The sequence below is a fragment of the Bubalus bubalis genome, chromosome 5, assembly GCF_019923935.1.
Source record: "Bubalus bubalis isolate 160015118507 breed Murrah chromosome 5, NDDB_SH_1, whole genome shotgun sequence".
Classification (NCBI taxonomy): Eukaryota; Metazoa; Chordata; class Mammalia; order Artiodactyla; family Bovidae; genus Bubalus; species Bubalus bubalis.
The window spans coordinates 108,016,846-108,041,236 of record NC_059161.1 but is presented as its reverse complement, the minus strand read 5'-3'; the positions used below and the strand labels follow the sequence as shown (position 1 = coordinate 108,041,236).

At 38.4% G+C, this 24,391-nt stretch overlaps 2 protein-coding genes and 1 pseudogene across 2 annotated transcripts; 1 reads left to right on the top strand and 2 right to left on the bottom strand.

Moving 5' to 3' along the window:
• The first annotated feature begins 793 nt into the window (after nt 1–793).
• On the top strand, nt 794–1,726 carry LOC102400737 (olfactory receptor 145-like). Its single transcript, XM_006056030.3, has one exon. It carries the CDS (start codon nt 794–796, stop codon nt 1,724–1,726), a length of 933 nt encoding a protein of 310 aa, XP_006056092.3.
• An 8,246-nt stretch (nt 1,727–9,972) lies between these two features.
• On the bottom strand, nt 9,973–10,910 carry LOC102393262 (annotated as a pseudogene).
• Nucleotides 10,911–19,456: 8,546 nt separating this feature from the next.
• Nucleotides 19,457–20,512, bottom strand: LOC112584993 (olfactory receptor 8B3-like). Its single transcript, XM_025285205.3, has one exon. The coding sequence runs from the start codon at nt 20,459–20,461 to the stop codon at nt 19,457–19,459; it is 1,005 nt and encodes a 334-aa protein (XP_025140990.3). The 5' UTR covers nt 20,462–20,512.
• Nucleotides 20,513–24,391: the final 3,879 nt, after the last annotated feature.

Below are 24,391 nucleotides of genomic sequence, written 5' to 3'. Positions count from 1 at the left end.
TTTCTGAATTCCATTTATTCAAGCCCTTCTTGTTTGAATTGGAAGTGCAAGGATCTAAGATATTGCAATTTATTTCCAATTTAGCACCTTGAGACTCACATAAAACTTAGAAAAATGTCTATTCAAGGCATGGATCAGTGAATGCTCAGAGACACTAGGGGCCTAAAAGGATGCATTAGATCAGTCAGTAAGTTCCCTCTCCATGGACAGAAGTCTCACTCATCTACAGTTACAGCTTTTACTCTGTAATGTGGGGCGAAGAGTTAACCTCTCATAGACTCTGGCCATTTAGTTTTAGTTAAGAAGCAATTTGCTTTGTTCTCACCCCACCAGGTCTAATCTGCTTTAAAGGCCAGCACCTGATTGCTAGAGTCTCTGCCTATAGTTTTACTGGTGAGGGGAGACTCCAAGTGAAAGGAGAAAAGTTGAGATGTGGGAATGAGTCAGTCCTCGTCCAAACCTCTCCTTTATCCACTGTTTGTTTCCTTCCCCAAACAGCCAAGTCTGCACAGGGCAGTAGTTTCCTTCCTTCTGTAGGCTAAGTTTGATATTCTTTTCTACTTAGTTTATAAAGACCCCAAAAAGTGAAATTCCCTGTCACTTAGTTTCAGGATAATGGTAACACAGTTCCATGAGAGAGTAGGTAAGACAATTCCATAAGTCCAGGCTGGGTGACTCTCAGATATCCCCAGCCCAAACACTACACTCGTGAGAGGAGATATTGTGTGAAAATTGAGTCATGGTTCTCTATGTAACCTTTTTCTTCTGTTCTCACAGATCACCTTAGAGAAGGATGGCTCCTGGAAATGGCTCTTTTGTGACCAAATTCATTCTGTTGGGATTAACCAACCAGCCGGATCTCCAACTCCCTCTATTCTTCCTGTTCCTAGGAATGTACATGGTCACTGTGCTGGGAAATTTGGGATTGATAGCGCTAATTGCACTGAATTCACACCTACACACCCCCATGTACTTTTTCCTGTCTAACTTATCTTTCATAGACCTCTGTTATTCTTCTGTATTTACACCCAAAATGCTGATTAACTTCTTACCAAATAAGAATATTATTTCTTACATGGAGTGCATGACCCAGCTCTACTTCTTCTGTTTTTTTAGCATTTCTGAATGCTATGTGCTGACATCAATGTCCTATGACCGCTATGCGGCCGTCTGTAAGCCACTCTTATATAATGCTGCCATGTCCCCTAAAGTGTGTTCCAGCCTTATGCTTGGTTCCTACTTGATGGCATTTTCTGGTGCCATGGCTCATACTGGATGCATGCTGAGACTGACCTTCTGTAATGCAAACACCATCAACCATTATTTCTGTGACATCCTCCCTCTGCTCGAGCTCTCCTGCACAAGTACCTACGTCAGTGAGCTGGAAGTGTTTATTGTAGTAGGCATCAATATCATTGTGCCCAGTCTCACCATCTTTGTCTCTTATGGTCTCATCCTCACCAACATCCTCCACATCAGCTCCACAGAGGGCAGGTCCAAAGCCTTCAGCACCTGCAGTTCACACATCATTGCTGTTTCTCTCTTCTTTGGATCAGGGGCATTCATGTATCTCAAACCACCTTCTGCTGTGTCTATGGATGAGGGGAAAATCTCTTCCGTCTTTTACACCAATATGATTCCTATGATGAACCCATTAATCTACAGCTTGAGGAACAAAGACGTTAAACTTGCTCTGAGAAAAGCTCTGAGTAGGAGACAGTTTTAATTAGAACTGTCTGTGTGCACAAGTAACTTGTACCATGAGATTTTGAGTTTTTTAATTTTAATGACAACCTTTTTACCATATTTTTATTATCTTTTTTTAAACCTAGTATCTTAAAGAAATTCGAGTCCTGTTTGAATAATTTATTCCCATTTTTATATATTTTTCTTAGTGTTTTCAAAATACATATCATCTATTTTTCTTGCATAGTAATAACATTAAATAGTGAATATAATATCTTTTTCATTTTCATTTTGAAAGTATTTTTCCACTGGGAAAAGACGAATGGCCTCCAAATAATGAATTACATAACATTAGACTGAAACATATCACATGGGTTACTTTTAATCTATCAACTTGTATTAAGAAGGATAAATAAAATACTCTGTTTCTACTCTTATCTTTCCACATTTCATTTGGCAATATATGCCTTCTTGAAATACCAGAGATTGATGGTTCTAAGAGTAACAAGGATAATCCCTTTCCCATCTGTAAACCTTTAATGTTAAGCTTCTTTTTGCAAAGAGTTTGATTTTTAATGTTTGTAAGTAAAACTGACACATAACCAGTCATCAAAATACATGTTTTGCATGGGTGGGAAAGTGAAGCCAAGAGTGGATAATGATTTACTTAAAGTCACACAGCTTTAGAAAGAAAAATCGTAGACTAAATTCTTACCATTTTGACTTCAAGTGTATTATTCTTCAGTATACTCTATACACACTTGATTATGTTATTCTATTTCAAAGAGCATGAAATATAAAAAAAAATTCCTGATTTAAAGTCAACTCTCCTTTGTCTCAGAATGACATATGAATTTCTCTCAAGCTGGGTATTCCTTTCTTTTCTTTTTAGCAAAACAGTTTGATTGTCTTTTGCTGCTGTTGTCAGAAAGAGAAAGACTTTTGGGCTCATATATCATGCTAGTAAAGTAATGTTCAAAATTGTCCAAGTCAGGCTTCAGCAATATGTGAACCGTGAACTTCCAGATGTTCAAGCTGGTTTTAGAAAAGGCAGAGGAGCCAGAGATCAAATTGCCAACATCTGCTGGATCATCAAAAAAGCAAGAGAGTTCCAGAAAAGCATCTATTTCTGTTTTATTGACAATGCTAAAGCCTTTGACTGTGTGGATCACAATAAACTGCGGAAAATTCTGAAAGAGATGGGAATACCAGACCACCTGACCTCCCTCTTGAGAAACCTATATGCAGGTCAGGAAGTAACAGTTAGAACTGGACATGGAATAACCAACTGGTTCCAAATAGGAAAAGGAATATGTCAAGGCTGTATATTGTCACCCTGCTTATTTAACTTATATGAAGAGTACATCATGAGAAACGCTGGGCTGGAAGATGCACAAGCTGGAATCAAGATTGCCAGGAGAAATATAAATAAGCTCAGATACACAGATGACACCACCCTTATGGCAGAAAGTGAAATTTGGCTTGCTTCCCTGGTGGCTAAGAGGTTAAAGCGTCTGCCTGCAATACGGGAGACCTGGGTTTGATCCCTGGGTCAGGAATATCCCCTGGAGAAGGAAATGGCAACCCACTCCAGTATTCTTGCCTGGAGAATCCCATGGACAGAGGAGCCTGGTGGGCTACAGTCCACGGGTCGCAAAGAGTCAGACATGAGTGAGCAACTTCACTTCACTTCAAGATCATAGCATCAAGTCCCATCCCTTCATGGCAGATAGATGGGGAAACAATCGAAGCAATGAAAAACTTTATTTCGTGGGGATTTAAAATCACTGAAGATGGTGACTGCAGCCATGAAATTAAAAGATGCTTGCTCCTTGGAAGAAAACCTATGACTAACCCAGACAGCATATTAAAAAGCTGAGACATTACTTTGCCAACAAAGTTCCGTCTCGTCAAAGTTATGGTTTTTCCAGTAGTCATGTATGGATGTGGAAGATGGACTATAAAGAAATGTGAGCACCGAAGAATTGAAGCTGTGTGGTGTTGGAGAAGACTCTTGTGGGTCCCTTGGACTGCAAGGAGATCCAACCAGTCCATTCTACAGAAAATCAATCCTGAATATTCATTGGAAGGACTGATGCTGAAGCTGAAACTCGGATACTTTGGCCACATGTTGTGAAGAACTGACTTATTGGTAATGACCCTGATGCTAGGAAAGCTTGAAAACTGGAGCAGAAAGCATACAAGAGAGGATAAGATGGTTGGATGGCATCACCTACTCCATGGACATGAGTTTGAGCAAACTCGGAGAGTTGGTAATGGACAGGGAATCCTGGCATGCAGCAGTCTATGAGATCACAAAGAGTCAGACATGACTGAGCGACTGAACTGAACTGAGAAAATGGAAGCCAAATTCCCTTTTCCTATTTGCCTCAAAGTTCTCCCAGGAGATACACATATACTGACATAGGTAATAGTACAGTGAAAATTACAACACTACTTCTAAGAGCAGTGGTAACACCCTATTCATTCTCTTTATTATTATTTGAAGTGGATTAATTTAGTTTGATGTCAGAGAGACTTTAAATATCCAAGGTGACTCCATCATTCTACCACTCACTGAGGAACCTGGAAATTCCAGCCTCAGAATGTAAAACTTCACTACACAGAGAGGAAATTTAACATACAAATGTATATATTTTGTGCAGCAAAACCTTGCATATAAACCACCTACTTCCTCTGATGCTAAAATGAATATAGAATGAAATGTCATAAAGATATAGAAAACACCAACTGTGCCAGACTAAGGGCAAAATGGCATGTCTATCCTCAACAAGGGCATTTGCTGACATAATCATTTTTTAGGAATAATTGTAACCATGTAAGATCTGTTTTGGGATCTACGCACATATAGGATGTAACTCTGTTATTTAGTCACTACATCGTGACCAGCACTTTTGGGACCCCATGAACTATAGTCCACCGGGTTCCTCTGTCTATGAAATTTCCAAGGCAGGAATACTGGAATGCCTTGCCAAAGTCTACTATATTGCAAATGAAAATGTAAATGTATATCATTATTAGAGTAATGCGAATCAAAACCACAATGAGATACCATTTCATGCCAGTCAGAATGGCTGTGATCCAAAAGCCTACAAGCAATAAATGCTGGGGAGGATGTGGAGAAAAGGGAACCCTCTTACATTCTTGGTGGGAATGCAAACTAGTACAGCCACTATGGAGAACAGTGTGGAGATTCCTTAAAAAACTGGAAATAGAACTTCCATATGAGCCAGCAATCCCACTGCTGGGCATACACACCAGGGAAACCAGAATTGAAAGAGACACGTGTACCCCAATAGCTAGGATGGAAGCAACCTAGATGACCATCAGCAGATGAATGGATAAGAAAGCTGTGGTACATATACACAATGGAATATTACTCAGCCATTAAAAAGAATACATTTGAATCAGTTCAAATGAGGTGGATGAAACTGGAGCCTAGTATACAGGGTGAAGTAAGCCAGAAAGAAAAACACCAATACAGTATACTAACACATATATATGGAATTTAGAAAGATGGTAAGGATAACCCTGTATCAGTTCAGTTCAGTTCAGTTCAGTTGCTCAGTCGTGTCTGACTCTTTGCCACCCCATGAATCACAGCACACCAGGCCTCCCTGTCCATCACCAACTCCCGGAGTTCGCTGAGACTCACGCCCATCGAGTCAGTGATGCCATCCAGCCATCTCATCCTCTGTCGTACCCTTCTCCTCCTGCCCCCAATCCCTCCCAGCATCAGAGTCTTTTCCAATGAGTCAACTCTTCACATGAGGTGGCCAAAGTAAGCATCATTCCTTCCAAAGAAATCCCAGGGCTGATCTCCTTCAGAATGGACTGGTTGGATCTCCTTATAGTCCAAGGGACTCTCAAGAGTCTTTTCCAACACCACAGTTCAAAAGCATCAATTCTTTGGCGCTCAGCTTTTTTCACAGTCCAACTCTCACATCCATACATGACTACTGGAAAAACCATAGCCTTGACTAGATGGTCCTTTGTTGGCAAAGTAATGTGTCTGCTTTTCAATATGCTATCTAGGTTGGTCGTAACTTTTCTTCCAAGGAGTAAGCATCTTTTAATTTCATGGCTGCAGTCACCATCTGCAGAGATTTTGGAGCCCCAAAATATAAAGTCTGACACTGTTTCCACTGTTTCCCCATCTATTTCCCATGAAGTGATGGGACCAGAGGCCATGATCTTAGTTTTCTGAATGTTGAGCCTCAAGCCAACTTTTTCACTCTTGTCTTTCACCTTCATCAAGAGACTTTTTACTTTCTCTTCACTTTCTACCAGAAGGGTGGTGTCATCTGCATATCTGAGGTTATTGATATTTCTCCCGGCAATCTTGATTCCAGCTTGTGCTTCTTCCAGCCTAGCACTTCTCATGATGTACTCTGCGTATAAGTTAAATAAGCAGGGTGACAATATACAGCCTTGATGTACTCCTTTTCCTATTTGGAACAAGTCTGTTTTTCCATGTCCAGTTCTAGCTGTTGCTTCCTGACCTGCATACAGGTTTCTCAAGAGGCAGGTCAGGTGGTCTGGTATTCCCGTCTCTTTCAGATTTTTCCACAGTTTATTGTGATCCACACAGTCAAAGGCTTTGGCATAGTCAATAAATCAGAAATAGATCTTTTTCTGGAACTCTCTTGCTTTTTTGATAACCCTTTTTGGAGGACAGCAAAAGAGACATAGATGTATAGAACAGTCTTTTGGACTCTGGGGGAGGTGGAGGGGGGGATGAATTGGGAGAATGGCATTGAAACATGTATGATATCATATAAGAAATGAATTGCCAGTCCAGGTTCGATGCAGGATACAGGAAGCTTGGGGCTGGTGCACTGGGATTACCCAGAGGGATGGTATGGGGAGGGAAGAGGGAGGGGGGTTCAGGATTGGGAACCCGTGTACATCCGTGGCAGATGCATGTTGATGTATGGCAAAACCAATACAATATTGTAAAGTAATTAGCATCTAATTAAAATAATTAAATTTAATTTAAAAAATGAAACAAGTTTTATTTTTATTTATTTTTAAATATAAATTTATTTATTTTAATTGAAGGTTAATTACTTTACAATATTGTATTGGTTTTGCCATACATTGACGTGAATCTGCCACAGGTGTACATTTGTTCCCCAATCCTGAACCCCCCACAAGTTTGATTTTTGTTTTGAGGCTTCACAAATGAAAGACTTGACCAACTTTTAACACAATTTTGGCATCTCAAATAGTGATAAAATATATAATGGACTAGATGGGCCTCTGCAATGCCCAGAAACGTTCCCAAATTGTGTAATTATTATTTGCTTATTTAGATATACTTTAGAAGCAGAAGTGGACTTAAAATCAGAAAGCTAAATTTGGTCTAGACTTTTTCATTGAAAAGATATATAACTGCAAATAAGGCAATAACTACATTAAACTTTATTCTCCCAAACAGGCAATAAATATATATTGACAATCCATGAGGTACAGGACTGGGTGTGCAAAGGTAAAAATACCCTTTGCCAGATGAAGCCTAATGTGAAGTGTTACAGATACAAAATGGGATATACTAAACATTTATTATAGAACCTTCCATCTCAGGCATTAAAGGAGAAATAAATATTCTTGCTCAATGAAGGCTAGAGACACACAAAAATCAAACATTGTCTGATTCATGCTTCCAATAACAAGGGGCAGATAAGACATCTCCAATGATATGTCAGTCTAATGGTCCCTGCTTCCAACAACACAAGAGAAGACTCTACAATTGGACATCACCAGATGGTCAACACAGAAATCAGATTGATTATATACTTTGCAGCCAAAGATGGAGAAGCTCTATACAGTCAGCAAAAACAAGACTGGGAGCTGACTGTGGCTCAGATCATGAAATCCTTATTGCCAAAATCAGACATAAATTGAAGAAAGTAGGGAAAACCACTAGACCATTCAGGTATGACCAAAATAAAATTCCTTATGATTATACAGTGCAAGTGAGAAATAGATTTATGGGACTAAATCTGATAGAGTGCCTGATGATCTATGGATGGAGGTTCGTGACATTGTATAGGGGACAGGGATCAAGACCATCCCCATGGAAAAGAAATGCAAAAAAGCAAAATGGCTGTCTGGGGAGGCCTTACAAATAGCTGTGAAAAGAAGAGAAACAAAAAACAAAGGAGAAAAGGAAAGATATAAGCATCTGAATGCAGAGTTCCAAAGAATAGCAAGAAGAGATAAGAAAGCCTTCCTCAGTGATCAATGCAAAGAAATAGAGGAAAACAACAGAATGGGAAAGACTAGAGATCTCTTCAAGAAAATTAGGGATACCAAGGGAATATTTCATGCAAAGATGAGCTCGATAAAGGACAGAAATGGTACGGACCTAAAAGAAGCAGAAGATACTAAGAAGAGGTGGCAAGAATACACAGAAGAGCTGTATAAAAAATATCTTCACGACCAAGATAATCACAATGGTGTGATCATTCACCTAGAACCAGACATCCTGGAAAATGAAGTCAAGTGGGCCTTAGAAAACATCACTATGAACAAAGCTAGCTATTTCAAATCCTGAAAGAGGATGCTGTGAAAGTTCTGCACTCAATATGCCAGCAAATTTGGAAAACTCAGCAGTGGCCACAGGACTGGAAAAGGTCATTTTTCATTCCAATCCCAAAGAAAAGCAATGCCAAAAAATGCTCAAACTACCGCACAATTGTGCTCATCTCACACGCTAGTAAAGTAATGCTCAAAATTTTCCAAGCCAGGCTTCAGCAATACGTGAACCATGAACTTCCTGATGTTCAAGTTGGTTTTAGAAAAGACAGAGGAACCAGAGATCAAATTGCCAACATCCGATGGATCATGGAAAAAGCAAGAGAGTTTCAGAAAAACATCTATTTCTGCTTTATTGACTATGCCAAGGCCTTTAACTGTGTGGAATACAATAAACTGTGGAAAATTCTGAAAGAGATGGGAATACCAGACCACCTGACCTGCCTCTTGAGAAACCTATATTCAGGTCAGGAAGCAACAGTTAGAACTGGACATGGAACAACAGACTTGTTCCAAATAGGAAAAGGAGTATGTCAAGGCTGTATATTGTCACCCTGCTTATTTAACTTGTATGCAGAGTACATCATGAGAAATGCTGGGCTGGAAGAAGCACAAACTGGAATCAAGATTGCCGGGAGAAATATAAATAACCTCAGAGATGCAGATGACACCACCCTTATGGCAGAAAGTGAAGTGGAAGTAAAAGGCCTCTTGATGAAAGTGAAAGAGGAGAGTGAAAAAGCTGGCTTAAAGCTCATCATTTAGAAAACTAAGATCAAGGCATCTAGTCCCATCACTTCGTGGGAAACATGTTGAAATAGTGTCAGACTTTATTTTTGGGGGCTCCAAAATCACTGTAGATGGTGATTGCAGCCATGAAATTAAAAGATGCTTACTCCTTGGAAGTGAAGTTATGATCAACCTAGACAGCATATTGAAAAGCAGAGACATTACTTTGCCAACAAAGGTCCATCTAGTCAAGGCTATGGTTTTTCCTGTGGTCATGTATGAATGTGAAAGTTGGACTGTGAAGAAAGCTGAGCGCCAAAGAATTGATGCTTTTGAACTGTGGTGTTGGAGAAGACTCTTGAGAGTCCCTTGGACTGCAAGGAGATTCAATCAGTCCATCCTAAAGGAGACCAGTCCTGGGTGTTCATTGGAAGGACTGATGCTGAGGCTGAATCTCCAATACTTTGGCCACCTCATGCAAAGAGTTGACTCATTGGAAAAGACCCTGATGCTGGGAGGATTAGGGGAAGGAGGAGAAAGGGACGACAGAGGATGAGATGGCTGGATGGCATCACCGACTCATTGGACAAGAGTTTGGGTGAACTCCGGGAGTTGGTGATGGACAGGGATGCCTGGCGTGCTGCAATTCCTGGGGTGGCAAAGAGTCGGACACGGCTGAGCAACTGAACTGAACTGAACTGATTTCATCATCTATAGAACAGTCTCGTATTTCCAGAGACAAAATCACTGGAAATGATAAAGAAAAAAACCCAGAGATGCCTTTCTTCTTACTAGTATTAGTAAGTGGGAAAAGAGGAAAGGAAATTGTGCAAACCATGCGGAAAGAGGAGACCTACTCTCCAAAAGCTGAAAATAAGAGAAGATTCAAATTTTCTTCAACACGGTGAGAAAGAAAAAAGAAAATTGTCAATAAAGTTATTTTAAACACAGAAAATTCCTGCCCTGTGACTAATTGCACAGAGAGATGATTTCTAATTAAATTTGTCTCCTACTCAGAGTTTTTCTCAGAGCAGTTTTCACATCTTTATTTCTCAAGCTGTAGATTAATGGATTCATCATGGCAACCACATTGATGTAAAAGAGAGAAGAGATCTTTCTCTCATTCGTAGACCCAGCAGAAGATGGTTTGATATACATAAATATGCATGATCCAAAGAACAGAGAAACAGCAATGATTTGGGAACTGCATGTATTGAAGACTTTGGACCTGCCCTCTGTGGAGCATGTGAGGAGGATGTTGGTGAGGATGAGCCGTAAGAGACAAAATGGTGAGATTGGGTATAATGATGTTAATACCTACCACAATGAAAAGTTCCAGCTCATTGATGTAGGGACTTGTGCAGGAGAGCCGGAACAGAGAGTGGATGTCACAAAAGTAATGGTTGATGGTGTTTGCATCACAGAAGGTCAGTCTCAGCATGCATCCAGTGTGAGCCATGGCACAAGAAAATGCCACCAACTAGGAACCAAGTATAAGGCTGGAACACACTTTAGGAAACATAACAACATTATACAAAAGTGGGTTGCAGATGGCCACATAGCGATCATAGGCCACTGATGTCAGTGCATAGATCTCAGGAAAACAACAACGACAACAACACAGAAAAAATAAAGCTGAGTCGTGCACCCCATGTAAGAAATAATATTCTTCTTTGATGTGAAGTTAATCAACATTTTGGGTGTAATCACAGAAGAATAACAGAGATTTATGAAGGACAAGTTAAAGAGGAAAAAGTACTCGGGGGTGTGTAGGTGTGAATTTAGCCCAGTTAGAATTATCAATCCCAAATTCCCCATCACAGTGATCATTGCATTATGACAAACAGGAAAAACAGGGGGAGTTGGAGATATGGTTGGTCTGTTAATCTCAACAGAACGAATTCAGTCACAAAAGAGTCATTTATAGGAGCCATTCTTCTCTAAAGGAATCTGTGGACTCAGGAGAAAAGAGTAACATTAGAAAACACCTCAGTTGTTGCCATAATATTTCATCCTACAATAGAGTGTATATACTGTCAATGGATGAGCTTAGACCCTACCTAGACCCGTGGAGTTTACCTTTACCATTATCATGATACAGAGTGAAATGGACTTTCATTTTATCAGAGCTTTTATAAGCTAATATAGCAAAGACATCACAAACTTAGCCTATAGTGGGAAGACAATAGGCAATGATGACGCTGGAAAAACCAAGGGAGAAGAACTGTTGATCAGGACTGGATTGTATTACTTTCCTCTCAACGTTTCCTCATTCACCTGAACTCTTCCCTCACCAGGAAAATTGGAGGCAGTCTTCCTAGCAATCTGGCGCTAGTTTCTAATGCAGATTAGTCTTGACTGGTAGGAACCAAGAGCACTGTTTCTAATAAAAATGAAGGCACCAGAATCCTCATGCGGTTAAGTTATTTCCCCTGCCAGACAGTAAAAGCTACAAAGGTAGAAGACTGAGAGTTCCACCTACTTAGAGGAGACTTCCTGATTGATATACTCTTTGAGCCCCTGAATGAATCTGAATATTCTCTGACCAATCCCCTGAAGAGATTTTCCCACAAGCTTCACTTGAGTCTCAGAACTACACAAAATGGGAAAAAATTGACATATTTAGATCCTTGGATTTTTGTTTCAAAACAAGGATTATATGTTGTAATTTTAATTCAGAAACTTACCCCCCTTAGTTCAGAAAACTTCAGGACTGGCTCTTTTATCAGTGGTCTCTACCCAGTTGATACTGGAAATGCATTTTCAGATTCTTAAGCCTTAATTCCTTTGATTGACTTAATTTGACATATTCCTTGGAAATTTTTCTTAACTAATGTAATATCTGATAATTATGTTCAGTCCTTTTGAGCAGCAGAGAAATAAAAAAGGGTTTTTATTATTACACTTGCTCCCTGATTAGACACAGAAGATTTAATGTGTGTGTAATGATGGGATGCCTTTGGTTAAAAATAGGCTAGAAACTTGTTCAGTCTTTTCCTCAGTGTGTAGGTTATATGTATACTTGGGAATAAGGCAATTATATATCTTGGATCATGACCTGTCTTTTGTTTCTAGTGGTCTCACTGCTTTACTCCTTTTTTTTTTAGGTATTGTACATCCCTCAGTGTAGATTTGAAGTAACTTCTCATCTCCTCATTACCTTCACCTCTAAGGAAAAACTAATACATTATTTTGTTCCTTCTTATTCCCATTTCCCCAGTGGACATATTCTCTGTAAGGCTCCTATTTCCAGGTTTCCTTATTTCTTTATCTGAAAATTTTCAAGTGTTGCAGCAACTCATTTCAGTTCTTCTCTCTCTAGAATATCTCTGAAATAATTTGCAATGTTGTATACTCCTTTACCCACTTGAAAATTCAAGCAATGTAATAAAAATTTACTTCTCAAAATTATGATTACATATTGGTTAAAACTAAATAAGAAATTGAGTCAGAGTTATCTTTGATGAGAAGCCATGAAAAGACCAATTTGATTTATGAAGTCTTTTGCACAAATTAACTATTGTAAAAAATGTAACCTTCTTAAAACCATATTAAGGAAAATTAGAGAAGGTTTACTTTTCTGAGACAATGCAATTGCTTTGGTAAGTTCAACCTATTTTAGAAATATATATGTGTTTGTATGTGAAAAATAAATGTTTATATGTCTATATTTATACACACATTGCTTACATTTAGTGGAAGGAAGGGGAAGATAATCATTTTGCAATATAAGAGGCTTCTCTTATTAAGAGAAAAGCATCAAACTCTCAAAAGAATGATTTCAATTTGCTCAAAAAGTAGTTCCTCACACACAAAACAGTGACTTGTGCTACCAAAATTAAGTGATTTATTTATTTTCATAACAACTCCTGAGAGAGAGAGATGGAAAAGACCAATAGGCACTGAATTTCTAATGAATAAATATTAAGACTATGCCATCTAAAACTTTTGTTTTTTTTTTTTTAAATTTTTTTCATAGCTCCCTACCTCTTGTTTACAAGCTTTCAAATATATTGTGTAATATTTAAATCTACTAGTCTAACTAAATTAGGTAAGAAGGTATGATACATGATATAGCATTTTGAAAAAGAATCCAATGTATAGAAAAAATTACTAATTATATACACAGAGGTTAGAAATACCCCAGGAAACTTTACAAATGCTTATGATATTAATATTAAATAAGAGACACTAGACTCTCTTCAGGGAAATCCTTGTACCAGTCCTGGCTCTCCATCTCAAAGAAAGTATAATTATACACAGTAAAGATCCCAGTGGAAGTTATGATGTATTAAGAGCTGACTAAGTGGACTGTGCTTCTGAGGCCCTAAGTAAAGATAATGAAGCAGAAAAAGGACCTCTCAGTTCATGTGATCAGGGCTCAGTTTTCACGTCCTCTTCAGAACCAAGTGGCCATATCTGAGTGCCCTTGCATTTCCTCAAAAAATTCCATAGCCAGAAGTTTCTGAACAAATGAAAGAATGAAAAATATGATGCAGAAATGTGTCTTAACAAATCCCACAGTGTAACAGTACATGCATTATTTGAAAAGAAGTGCAATAATCGGGTTTACTCTATTTAGGGTATCAACTATCCTATCAATGATCAACACTTACAGGAAAAATATCTTGCCTCTGAGATTTGTTAGATTTGTTAGAAATTAAAAAAAAAAAACAGCATAATAAATGATAGATGAGGAAAAAAAGCACTGGTTCTAAAGATCTTTTTTTTTTTTTTTTTTCCTAAATGGGAAAAGAAAGCCTTCTTACAAATAGCATCTGCCCTAAAAGTAACAATAGCCTTCAGAATCAAAACTATCAGAGTATGAAAAATCAATCTCTGATAATTCTCCCTGTGAATTAAGTGAAAGTGAAAGTCATTCAGTCGTGTCAGACTCTTTGCAACCCCATGGGTTATACAATCCATGGAATTCTCTAGGCCAGAATGGTAAAGAATCCACCTGCAGTGTGGGAGACCTGGGTTCAGTCCCTGGGTTGGGAAGATCCCTTGGAGAAGGTAAAGTCTACCCACTGCAGTATTCTGGCCTGTGAATTAAGGAATAATGTTATTTGTCTCTGAGTAGGTCCTTGTCAGAGAATGAGGATTTTATCGTTGGGAAATGTTTTGGAAATATTTTTAAATGTTTTCAAGATATTTTAAGCAACCAGCTCCCATTGGTGGGAAATTTTGACTTGGATAAGATTTGAATTAATTAAAAAAAAATTGCTTTAGTGAATTTCCCAAATGAGGGCTCTTAAGAAAAATTTTAAAAATCAGATTAAGATCCTTGAAATGTATGCCTAAAATTTTAATTGCAGAAAAATTTATAATACTATGGGAGAACAAATTGGTAATTATTTTGCAATCTAATTTCACCTCCTCTTATGTCACTCTGAGAAGACTTTGAGTTCCTCAGAGGAATGTTAATAAGTAAGGAAAACAGTTCTTTTTTTTATTTAAAATTTTAATTTCTATTGGAGTATAGCTCATTCACAATATTGTGATAGTTTCAGTTGACAGTGAAAAGACTCAGCCATATACATACATTTTTCCATTCTTCCCCAAACTCCTCTCCTATCCAAGCTGTCACATAGCATTAGGTAGAGTTCCCTGTGGTATACCAGAGGTCCTTGTTGGTTATCCATTTTCAAATATAGCAGTGTGCACAAATCCATTCCAAACTCCCTAACTATCTCTTCCTCCCATCCTTCCCCCAGCAACCATTAGTTCATTCTCTAACTCTGTGAATCACTTTCTGTTCTGTAAGTTCATTTGCATTATTTCTTGTTGGATTTCAAATATAAGGGATTTCATATGATATTTCCTCTTCTGTGTCTGATGTACTTCATTCAGTATGACAATCTCTAGATCCGTCCATGTTTCTGTGAATGGCATTATTTCATTCGTTTTTAATGGCTGAGTAGTATTCCATTGTATATATGCACCATGACTTCTTTATCCATCCCTCTATTAATGGATATTTAGATTGCTTCCATGTCTTGGCTATTGTAAATAGTGATGAAATGAACATTGGGGTGCATGTTTATCTGTTCAGTTGATGCTTTTCTCCAATATATACCCAGGGGTGGGATTGCAGTGTCATATGGTAGTTATTTTTTTTTTTTTTTAAAGAACTGCCATACATTCCCACCAGCAGTGTAGAAGGATTCCCTTCTCTCCACATCTTTTCCAGCATTTATTCTTTGTGGATTTTTTTGATGATAGCCATTCTGGCAGGTGTGAGGTAATACTCAACCTAACGTTAGTGGAAGTAAAGAAATCCTAAAGATAAGAGCAGAAATAAATGCAATAGACAAAGAAAGCAGTTGAAAAGATCAATGAAATGAAAATATGGTTCTTTGAAAAGATAAACAAAATTGATAAACCTTTAGCAAAACTCAAATTAAAAAGGGAGGGGACTCAAATCAATAAAATTAAAAATGAAAAGTAAAAAGTTACAAATGACTCCACAGAGATACAAAGAACCATGAGACTATGATGAGCAACTGTATGCCAATAGAATGGACAACCAGGAAGAAATGGGCAAATTCTTAGAAAAGCACAGTCTCTCAAGACTGAGCCAGGAAGAAATAGAAGATATGAACAGACCAATCACAAGTACTAAAATTGAAACTGTGATTAAAATACTCCCAACAAACAAATGGCACCCCACTCCAGTACTCTTGCCTGGAAAATCCCATGGATGGAGGAGCCTGGAAGGCTGCACTCTATGGGGTCGCTGAGGGTCGGACATGACTGAGCGAATTCACTTTCACTTTTCACTTTCATGCATTGGAGAAGGAAATGGCAACCCACTTCAGTGTTCTTGCCTGGAGAATCTTAGGGACGGGGGAGCCTGCTGGGCTGCCGTCTATGGGGTCGCACAGAGTCGGACATGACTGAAGCAACTTAGCAGCAGCAGCAGCAGCAGCAACAAACAAAAGCCCAGGACCTGATGATTTCAAAGGTAATTCTACCAAACATTTACAGAAGAATTAATACATATGCTCCTGAAACTGTTCCCAATAATTGCAAAGGAAGGAAAACTTTTAAACTCATTCTATGAGGCCACCAAGACCTGAAACCAAAGCCAGACAAAGATAGCACAAAAAAGAAAATTATAGGCCAATAGCATTGATGAAAATAGATGCAAAACTCCTCAACAAAATTCTACCAATCTGAATTCAACAATACTTTTAAAAGATCACACACCATGATCAATTGGAATTCATCCCAGGGATGCAAGGATTTTTGAAATTCTCCAAATCAATCAATGTGATATACCACACCAACCAATCAAAGAATAAAACAATATGATTATCTCAATAGATGTACAATAAATTTTTGACAAAATTCAGCACCAATTTATGATAAAAACTCTCCAGAAAGTCATAGAGGGTACATGTACATGTGTGCTAAGTCCCTTCAATTTTGTCCAACTCTTTGTGCCACTGTGAACTGTAGCCCGCCAGGCTCCTCAGTCCATGGGATTCTCCAGGCAAGAATACTGGAGTGGGTTGTCATTCCCTTCTCCAGGGGATCTTCCCAACCTGGGGATCGAACCTTGGTCTCCTTCTTTGCAGGCAGATTCTTTATCACTGAGCCATAGAAATTAGGGAGTAGCAGAGACCCTTAGGCTTCTGAAAGTCTGTTTTTGCCCTGTTTCAAACCAGGGATCTTTGACATGTGAGGCAAACATGATAACTACTACACTACAGATACAAGGCCTAGAGGGTACCTCAGCATAATAAGGGCCACATACAACAAACCTATGCAACCCACTCCAGTATCCTTGCCTGGAAAATCCCATGGGCAGAGGAGTCTGGAGGGCTACAGTCTTTGGGGTCACAAAGAGTAGGACACAACTGAAAGACTGTGCACAGAGTCATGTAAGTATTTTAGAGTAACCATTTCCCCATATTTTCTCAAAAAGAAAGTAATCCAACATCCTATTTGAGAAAAGTCATAACTTGAATTAGTCATCAAATATTCCTTTCAAATTATCATTTTCTAAAAGAATTTTGAGTATTTTATACCTGAAAAATCCATGAGGAAGTAGCCAACAAAAGCAGAAATGATAAAGTTTTGCCCAGGTCACATACAGTGTTGGAGGTTGGTGAGTTAAATTTTTTAATTATCAAATAACTTTTCATTCTATCCGTAGAAATCCTGTGATCTCCTTCATATTTCTAGGTCTTCCAGAAAAAAGAGAAGGGAATCATAAAAATGAGTCTTTTATTTTCAAAATTTTATTTCCTAGATCCCTTATCCCTAATTTGAGTTTTAATCACTAATAGTTTATCTTCAGGGGGAAAAAAAATGTCCTATAACTTTTTCCTCACAGGTAGTCACAACTTTTTTACCTTCATCTCAAAAGACACTAATATTGTATGGTCACTGTGTATCATAAGTCTATGAAAGTTTTATGGACTAAACATTTAATGTATTAGATGGAATAGGTAAAAAGCCCATGTTTAAATGCAATTCCTAAGCCTCATGAGAAATCCCCACAAAGACCTCTTATTTATTGGCAATGTGGCTTGTTGACCTTGGCCTCATGACAGGATTCTGAACTCTTTAATCTACCTAACCCTGTTCCTTGAATTACAAACACTTGAAAGTGTTCCTTTTTTTTTTCTTAATTTTTTGGAAAAAACAATGTCCTTATTTGAGCCAGTCATTTCCCCAGTATTCAGGTCCATAAGGCTTCCTATTTCCCAACAACATGGACAAAATAAATTATTTTCATAAGCAAACAAAGAAACAAAAAAACTGAAAAACAAAAACAAAAACAAAAACCGATCCTGAGAAAAATTCATGTGACCCAGGGACAAAGCATAGTCAAATTTCAAATTAGAATATTTTCCTCTGTGCCATGTTTAATTAAACAAAAATAATGAGAAAAAGCAGAAGCAAAGTATATTGAGATTAGTAGACTTTAAAACATAAAACTGAATTTAGTCTAGATGTCTTCATTAAGAAATATACAAACCACTATGTGGTACCATTTCATGCCAGTCAGAATGGCTGTGATCCAAAAGTCTACAAGCAATAAATGCTGGAGAGGGTGTGGAGAAAAGGGAACCCTCTTACACTGTTGGTGGGAATGCAAACTAGTACAGCCACTATGGAGAACAGTGTGGAGATTCCTTAAAAAACTGGAAATAGAACTAACTGCCTTATGATCCAGCAATCCCACTGCTGGGCATACCCATTGAGGAAACCAGAGTTGAAAGAGACATGTGTACCCCAGTGTTCATCACAGCACTGTTTATAATAGCCAGGACATGGAAGCAACCTAGATGTCCATCAGCAGATGAATGGATAAGAAAGCTGTGGTACATATACACAATGGAGTATTACTCAGCCATTAAAAAGAATACATTTGAATCAGTTCTAATGAGGTGGATGAAACTGGAGCCTATTATACAGAGTGAAGTAAGCCAGAAAGAAAAACACCAATACAGTATACTAACGCATATATATGGAATTTAGAAAGATGGTAACAATAACCCTGTATGCGAGACAGCAAAAGAGACACTGATGTATAGAACAGTCTTTTGGACTCAGTGGGAGAGGGAGAGGGTGGGGTGATTTGGGAGAATGGCATTGAAATATGTATAATATCATATATGAAATGAGTCACCAGTCCAGGTTCGATGAACGATACTGGATGCTTGGGGCTGGTGCACTGGGACGACCCAGAGGGATGGTATGGGGAGGGAGGAGGGAGGAGGGTTCAGGATGGGGAACACATGTATACCTGTGGCAGATGCATTTTGATATATGGCAAAACCAATACAATATTGTAAAGTTAAATAAAATAAAATTTAAAAAATAAAAAATAAATAAAAGCTAAAAAAAAAAAAGAAATATACAACTGTAAATAAAGCAATTACTACTCTAAGTTATACTTTCCCATCCAGGAATATATGTTAATAATCTGATATGTGCAGGACTGGCTGTACAAAAGTAAGGAAATTCTTTGTCAAAAAAGCAAAATGTACATTGTCAACAAAAACAAAATTTTTTATACTTAGTCATTATGTAACTTTATATCTCAGAGATTAAACGAAATATATTCTTGCTCAAGGAAGACTGGAAGGAAAAGAGGAGAAAACATTGTCTGATTCATGCTTCCAATGGCAAATGTCAGATAAGACAATTGTAAAGACACAACATCAAACGAATGTTCCCCGATTTAATCATCCGTAGACAAGTCTTCTATTTCAACAGGGAAAAAGTTCAAACTGATAAACAGATTTAATAAATTTTTCTGAAGAGTATTAATAAATGGGAGAAATTGTGCTAGTGGTAAGAAATGAGAAACCAATTCTAAAAAGTGGAAATAAATTGTGAGTTGACTCAGCTATCCTTCCACATGGTGAAAAAGAAATAAGATAGTCAATAAAGTTACTATGATTAAACACAGAAACTTTCTGCCCTTGACCAACTTCACAGAGAGATACTCTATTCAAAATTATCTCCTACTCAGGGTTTTTCTCAGAGCAGTTTTCACATCTTTATTTCTCAAACTATAGATTAAGGGGTTCATCATAGCAACCACATTGCTGTAAAAGACAGAAGAGATTTTTTCCTCATCCATAGAACCAGCAGAAGATGGTTTGAGATACATGAATGACATTGATCCAAAGAACAGAGAAACAGCAATTATGTGGGAAGTACAAGTGCTGAAGGCTTTGGACCTGCCCTCTGTGGACTTGATTTGAAGGATGTTGGTGAGGATGAGACAATAAGAGACAAAGATAATGAAACTGGGCACAATGATGTTGATGCCCACCACAATGAAAACTACAAGCTCATTGACATAGGTACTTGTGCAGGAGAGCTGGAGCAAAGGGTGGACATCACAGAAATAATGGTTGATGGTGTTTGCATCACAGAAGGTCAGTCTTAGCATGCATCCAGTGTGAGCCATGGCACCAGAAAATGCCATCAAGTAGGAACCAAGCACAAGATTGGAACACACTTTAGGGGACATAACAACATTATACAAGAGTGGGTTACAGATGGCCACATAGCGGTTGTAGGCCATTGATGTCAGCACATAGCATTCAGAAATGACAAAAAAACAGAAGAAGTAGAGCTGGGTCATGCACCCCGTGTAAGAAATAATATTCTTCTTTGATGTGAAGTTAATCATCATTCTGGGTGTAAACACAGAAGAATAACAGAGATCTATGAAGGACAAGTTAAAGAGGAAAAAGTACATGGGGGTGTGAAGATTTGAATTCAGTGTGATTAGGATTATCAATCCCAAATTTCCCAGAATAGTGATCATATACATTCCTAGGAACAGTAAGAACAGAGGGAGTTGGAGATCAGATCGGTCTGTTAATCCCAACAGAATGAATTCAGTCACAAAAGAGTCATTTCCAGGAGCCATTCTTCTCTGAGGGAATCTGTGGATACAGGAAAAAAGGGTTCCATTAGAGAACAACCCAGCTCTTCCATAGTGTCTCATCCCAAAAAAGAGCTCAGTTTTTTTCTTGTTTAGTCATTAAGTTGCGTCCAACTCTTTTGTGATCCCATGGATTGTAGCCCTCAAGGTTCCCATGTCCATGGAATGTCCCAGGCAAGAATACTGGAGTGAATTGCCATTTCCCTTACCAGAGGTTCTTCCCAAGCCAGGGATCAAACCACATCTCTTGCACTAGCAGGAGGGTTCTGTACCACTGAGCCACCAGGGAAGCCCAGAACAAAAGAGTATACACACTGGGAATGCCTGACACTATTCCAACCTGGTCCCATAGAATCTGACTTTACCATTATTACAATACATAGTGATGTGGACTTGACCTTTATTAGAGCTGTTATAAGCTAAATATAGCAAAGTACATCACAAACAGTCTACAGAGGGAAGGCCAGTCCTGCCATATGCAAGCATACCTGCTGGATAATTCAAGGCGAAGACGGATGGATTAGGATACAATTGTTCTCCTCTCATTGCAACATTTCCTTATTTTCTTCAACTCTTCCCTCACCACTATAACTGGAGGCAGTGATCCTAGCAACTGGCCCTGGCTTCTAATGCAGGTTAGCTGTGACATGGTCTAAACCAAAATATGCTTTCTAATCCAAAATGGGGGGACCAAAATCTATAAGAGTTCTTACTCCACTTGTCACAGAGTTAAAAGCCATAAAGTTAGAAGAGTGAGAGTTACACCTACTTAGAGGAAACTTCCTGACTGATATGTCTTTTGAGACCCCACCTGTCTCTGAACAGTCTCTGATCCCTCTCCGACAAATTCATCCACTAGCTTCACTTGACTCCAAGAACTACACAAAAGGAGAAACAATGGACCCTGGATTTTCATCTCAGAGCAAGGAATAAGTATTGTAAATGGAATTCAGCATGTGAGATGAATTCAGAAACTCACCCTCCTTAGGGCAGAAAACCTCGGGGCTGGCTCCCTTATCATGGGTCTTCACCTTGTTGGTACTGGAAATGTAATGTCAGGTTCTTGAGGCTTGATTCCTTGACTCTAAAATGAGACAGCATTGATGTATGCCCTCAAAAACTTTATGAACTACCATAATTTCTGGTTATTTTCAGTCCCCTTAAGAGGTAGAGGAAAATAAAGCATTTTATTACCACACTCGCAACTTGATTAGACACAGAAGATTTAATATGAGTGTAATGATGTAAGCCACATGGTTAAAAACAGACTAGAGGTTTGCTCCAACAATTCCCCAGGGAGTAGATCATATATTTAAAAAAGAAGAAGAAGGAAACTATATACATGGTTCATGATCTGTCTTTAGTTCCTTAGGGACTCACTCTTTTAGCCATTTTCACTTTACTCTAGGGATTGAATATCCTCAGGTGGATCAAAGTAAATTCCTGTCTCCTCATTATCTACACATCTGAAGGGAAAGCTACTGCATTGCTTCATTCCCTCTTTATGTCCATTTCTTAAATGAATGTGTTTTCTTGAAGGGTCCCATTTTCAAGTTTCTTTATTTCTTTATCTCAATGTTTTCAAATGTTGAAATAACTCATTTCACTTGTTCTGTCTGTGGGAAATCACTGAAATAATTTGCAATACTCTATGTCCCTTCTATGGGGGCTTCCCTCATAGCTCAGTTGGTAAAGAGTCTGTCTGCAATGCAGGAGACCCTGCAGAAGGGAATGGCAACTCACTCCAATAGTCTTGCCTGGAAAATCCCACGGACATAGGAGCCTGGCAGGCTACAGCCTGAGGGGTCACAAAAGTTGGACACAACTAAGCATACAGCACACATGTCCCTTCTATATTTTATACGTTTGCAGTTTATAACTCTAACACACACCTGAAATTTCTTCCTCTACTGTTGGGTCACTTTCTGTAAAAATTCAGTAACTGAAGTTATCAGTTTCTTCCCATTATAGAAAACACTAGGGACTATGGAGTTAGACAGTTGTGAATTTGCTTTCCTTCTTCCAACATTAAACTGTAACAGTTGCACAGTTTAGTTGTTCAGTCATTTTTTTTTCTACAATATTCTGACAGAATAAAAACTAATATGAAAGAACATTTACCATATCAAAAAATGAAACAAATTTAACTTCCATTTTGAGGCTTCTCAAAAGGCAGACTTGTGACCAGCTTTAAAACTACTAGACCATTCAGGAATGACCTAAGTCAAATCCCTTATGATTATACAGTGGAAATTAGAAATAGATTCAAGGGATTAGATCTGATAGACAGAGTGCCTGAAGAACTATGGATGGAGGTTTGTGACATTGTACAGGAGACAGGGAGCAAGACCATCCCCACAAAAAATAAATGCAAAAAAGCAAAATGGCTATCTGAGGAGGACTTATAGCTGAATAAAGAGAAATAGCTGAGAAATACCTATTTCTGAGAAAAGCTGAGAAAAGAGGAGAAGCAAAAAGCAAAGGAGAAAAGGAAAGATATACCCATTTGAATGCAGAGTTCCAAAGAATAGAAAGGAGAGATAAGAAAGCCTTCCTCAGTGATCAGTGCAAAGAAATAGAGGAAAACAATAGAATGGGAAAGACTAGAGATCTCTTCAAGAAAATTAGAGATACCAAGGGAACATTTCATGCAAAGATGGGTTCAATAAAGGAAAGAAATGGTATAGATCTAAGAGAAGCAGAAGATATTAAGAAGAGGTGGCAAGAATACACAGAAGAACTATATAAAAAAGATCTTCACGACCCAGATAATCACAATGGTATGATCACTCACCTAGAACCAGACATACTGGAATGAGAAGTCAAGTGGGCCTTAGAAAGCATCACTACGAACAAAGCTAGTGGAGGTGATGGAATTCCATTGGAGCTATTTCAAATCCTAAAATATCATGCAGTGAAAGTGCTGCACTCAATATGCCAGCAAATTTGGAAAACTCAGCAGAGGCCACCGGGCTGGAAAAGGTCAGTTTTCATTCCAATCCCAAGGAAGGGCAATGCCAAAGAATGCTCAAACTACCGCACGAATGCACTCGTCTCACACACTCATAAAGTAATGCTTAAAATTCTCCAAGCCAGACTTCAGCTGTTCGTGAGCTGTGAACTTCCAGATGTTCAAGCTGGTTTTAGAAAAGGCAGAGAAACCAGAGATCAAAGTGCCAACATCCATTGGATTATCAAAAAAGCAAGAGAATTCCAGAAAAACATCAATTTCTGCTCTATTGACTATGCCAAATCCTTTACCTGTGTGGATCACCACAAAGTGTGGAAAAATATTAAAGAGATGGGAATACCAGACCATCTGATGTGCCTCTTGAGAAACCTGTATGCAGGTCATGAAACAACAGAAATGGACATGGAACAACAGACTGGTTCCAAGTTGGGAAAGGAGTATGTCAAGGCTGTATATTGTCACCCTGCTTATATAACTTATATGCAGAGTACATCATGAGAAACACTGGGCTGATGAATGAAGCACAAGCTGGAATCAAGATTGCTGGGAGAAATATCAATAAACTCAGATATGCAGATGACACCACCCTTATGACAGAATGTGAAGAAGAACTAAAGAACCTCTTGAGGAAAGTGAAATAGGAGAGTGAAAAAGTTGGCTTGAGGCTCAACATTCAGAAAGCTAAGATCTTGGCATCCAGTCCAATCACTTCATGGCAAATAGATGGGGAAACAGTGGAAACAATGAAAGACTTTATTTTTGGGGGCTCCAAAGTCACTAAAGAAGGTGATTGTAGACATGAAATTAAAAGATGCTTACTCCTTAGAAGAAAAGTTATGACCAACCTAGATAGCATATTAAAAAGCAGATATATCTTTGCCAACAAAGGTCCATCTAGTCAAGGCTATGGTTTTTCCAGTAGTCATGTAAAGATGTGAGAGTTGGACTGTAAAGAAAGCTGAGTGCCAAAGAATTGATGGTTTTCGACGGTGGTGTTGGAGAAGACTCTTGAGAGTCCCTTG

What these genes read in the sequence shown, in the direction of transcription:
- LOC112584993 (XM_025285205.3), bottom strand. Translation starts at nt 20,461, where the DNA reads ATGAGACACTATGGAAGAGCTGGGTTGTTCTCTAATGGAACCCTTTTT.
- LOC102400737 (XM_006056030.3), top strand. Translation starts at nt 794, where the DNA reads ATGGCTCCTGGAAATGGCTCTTTTGTGACCAAATTCATTCTGTTGGGA.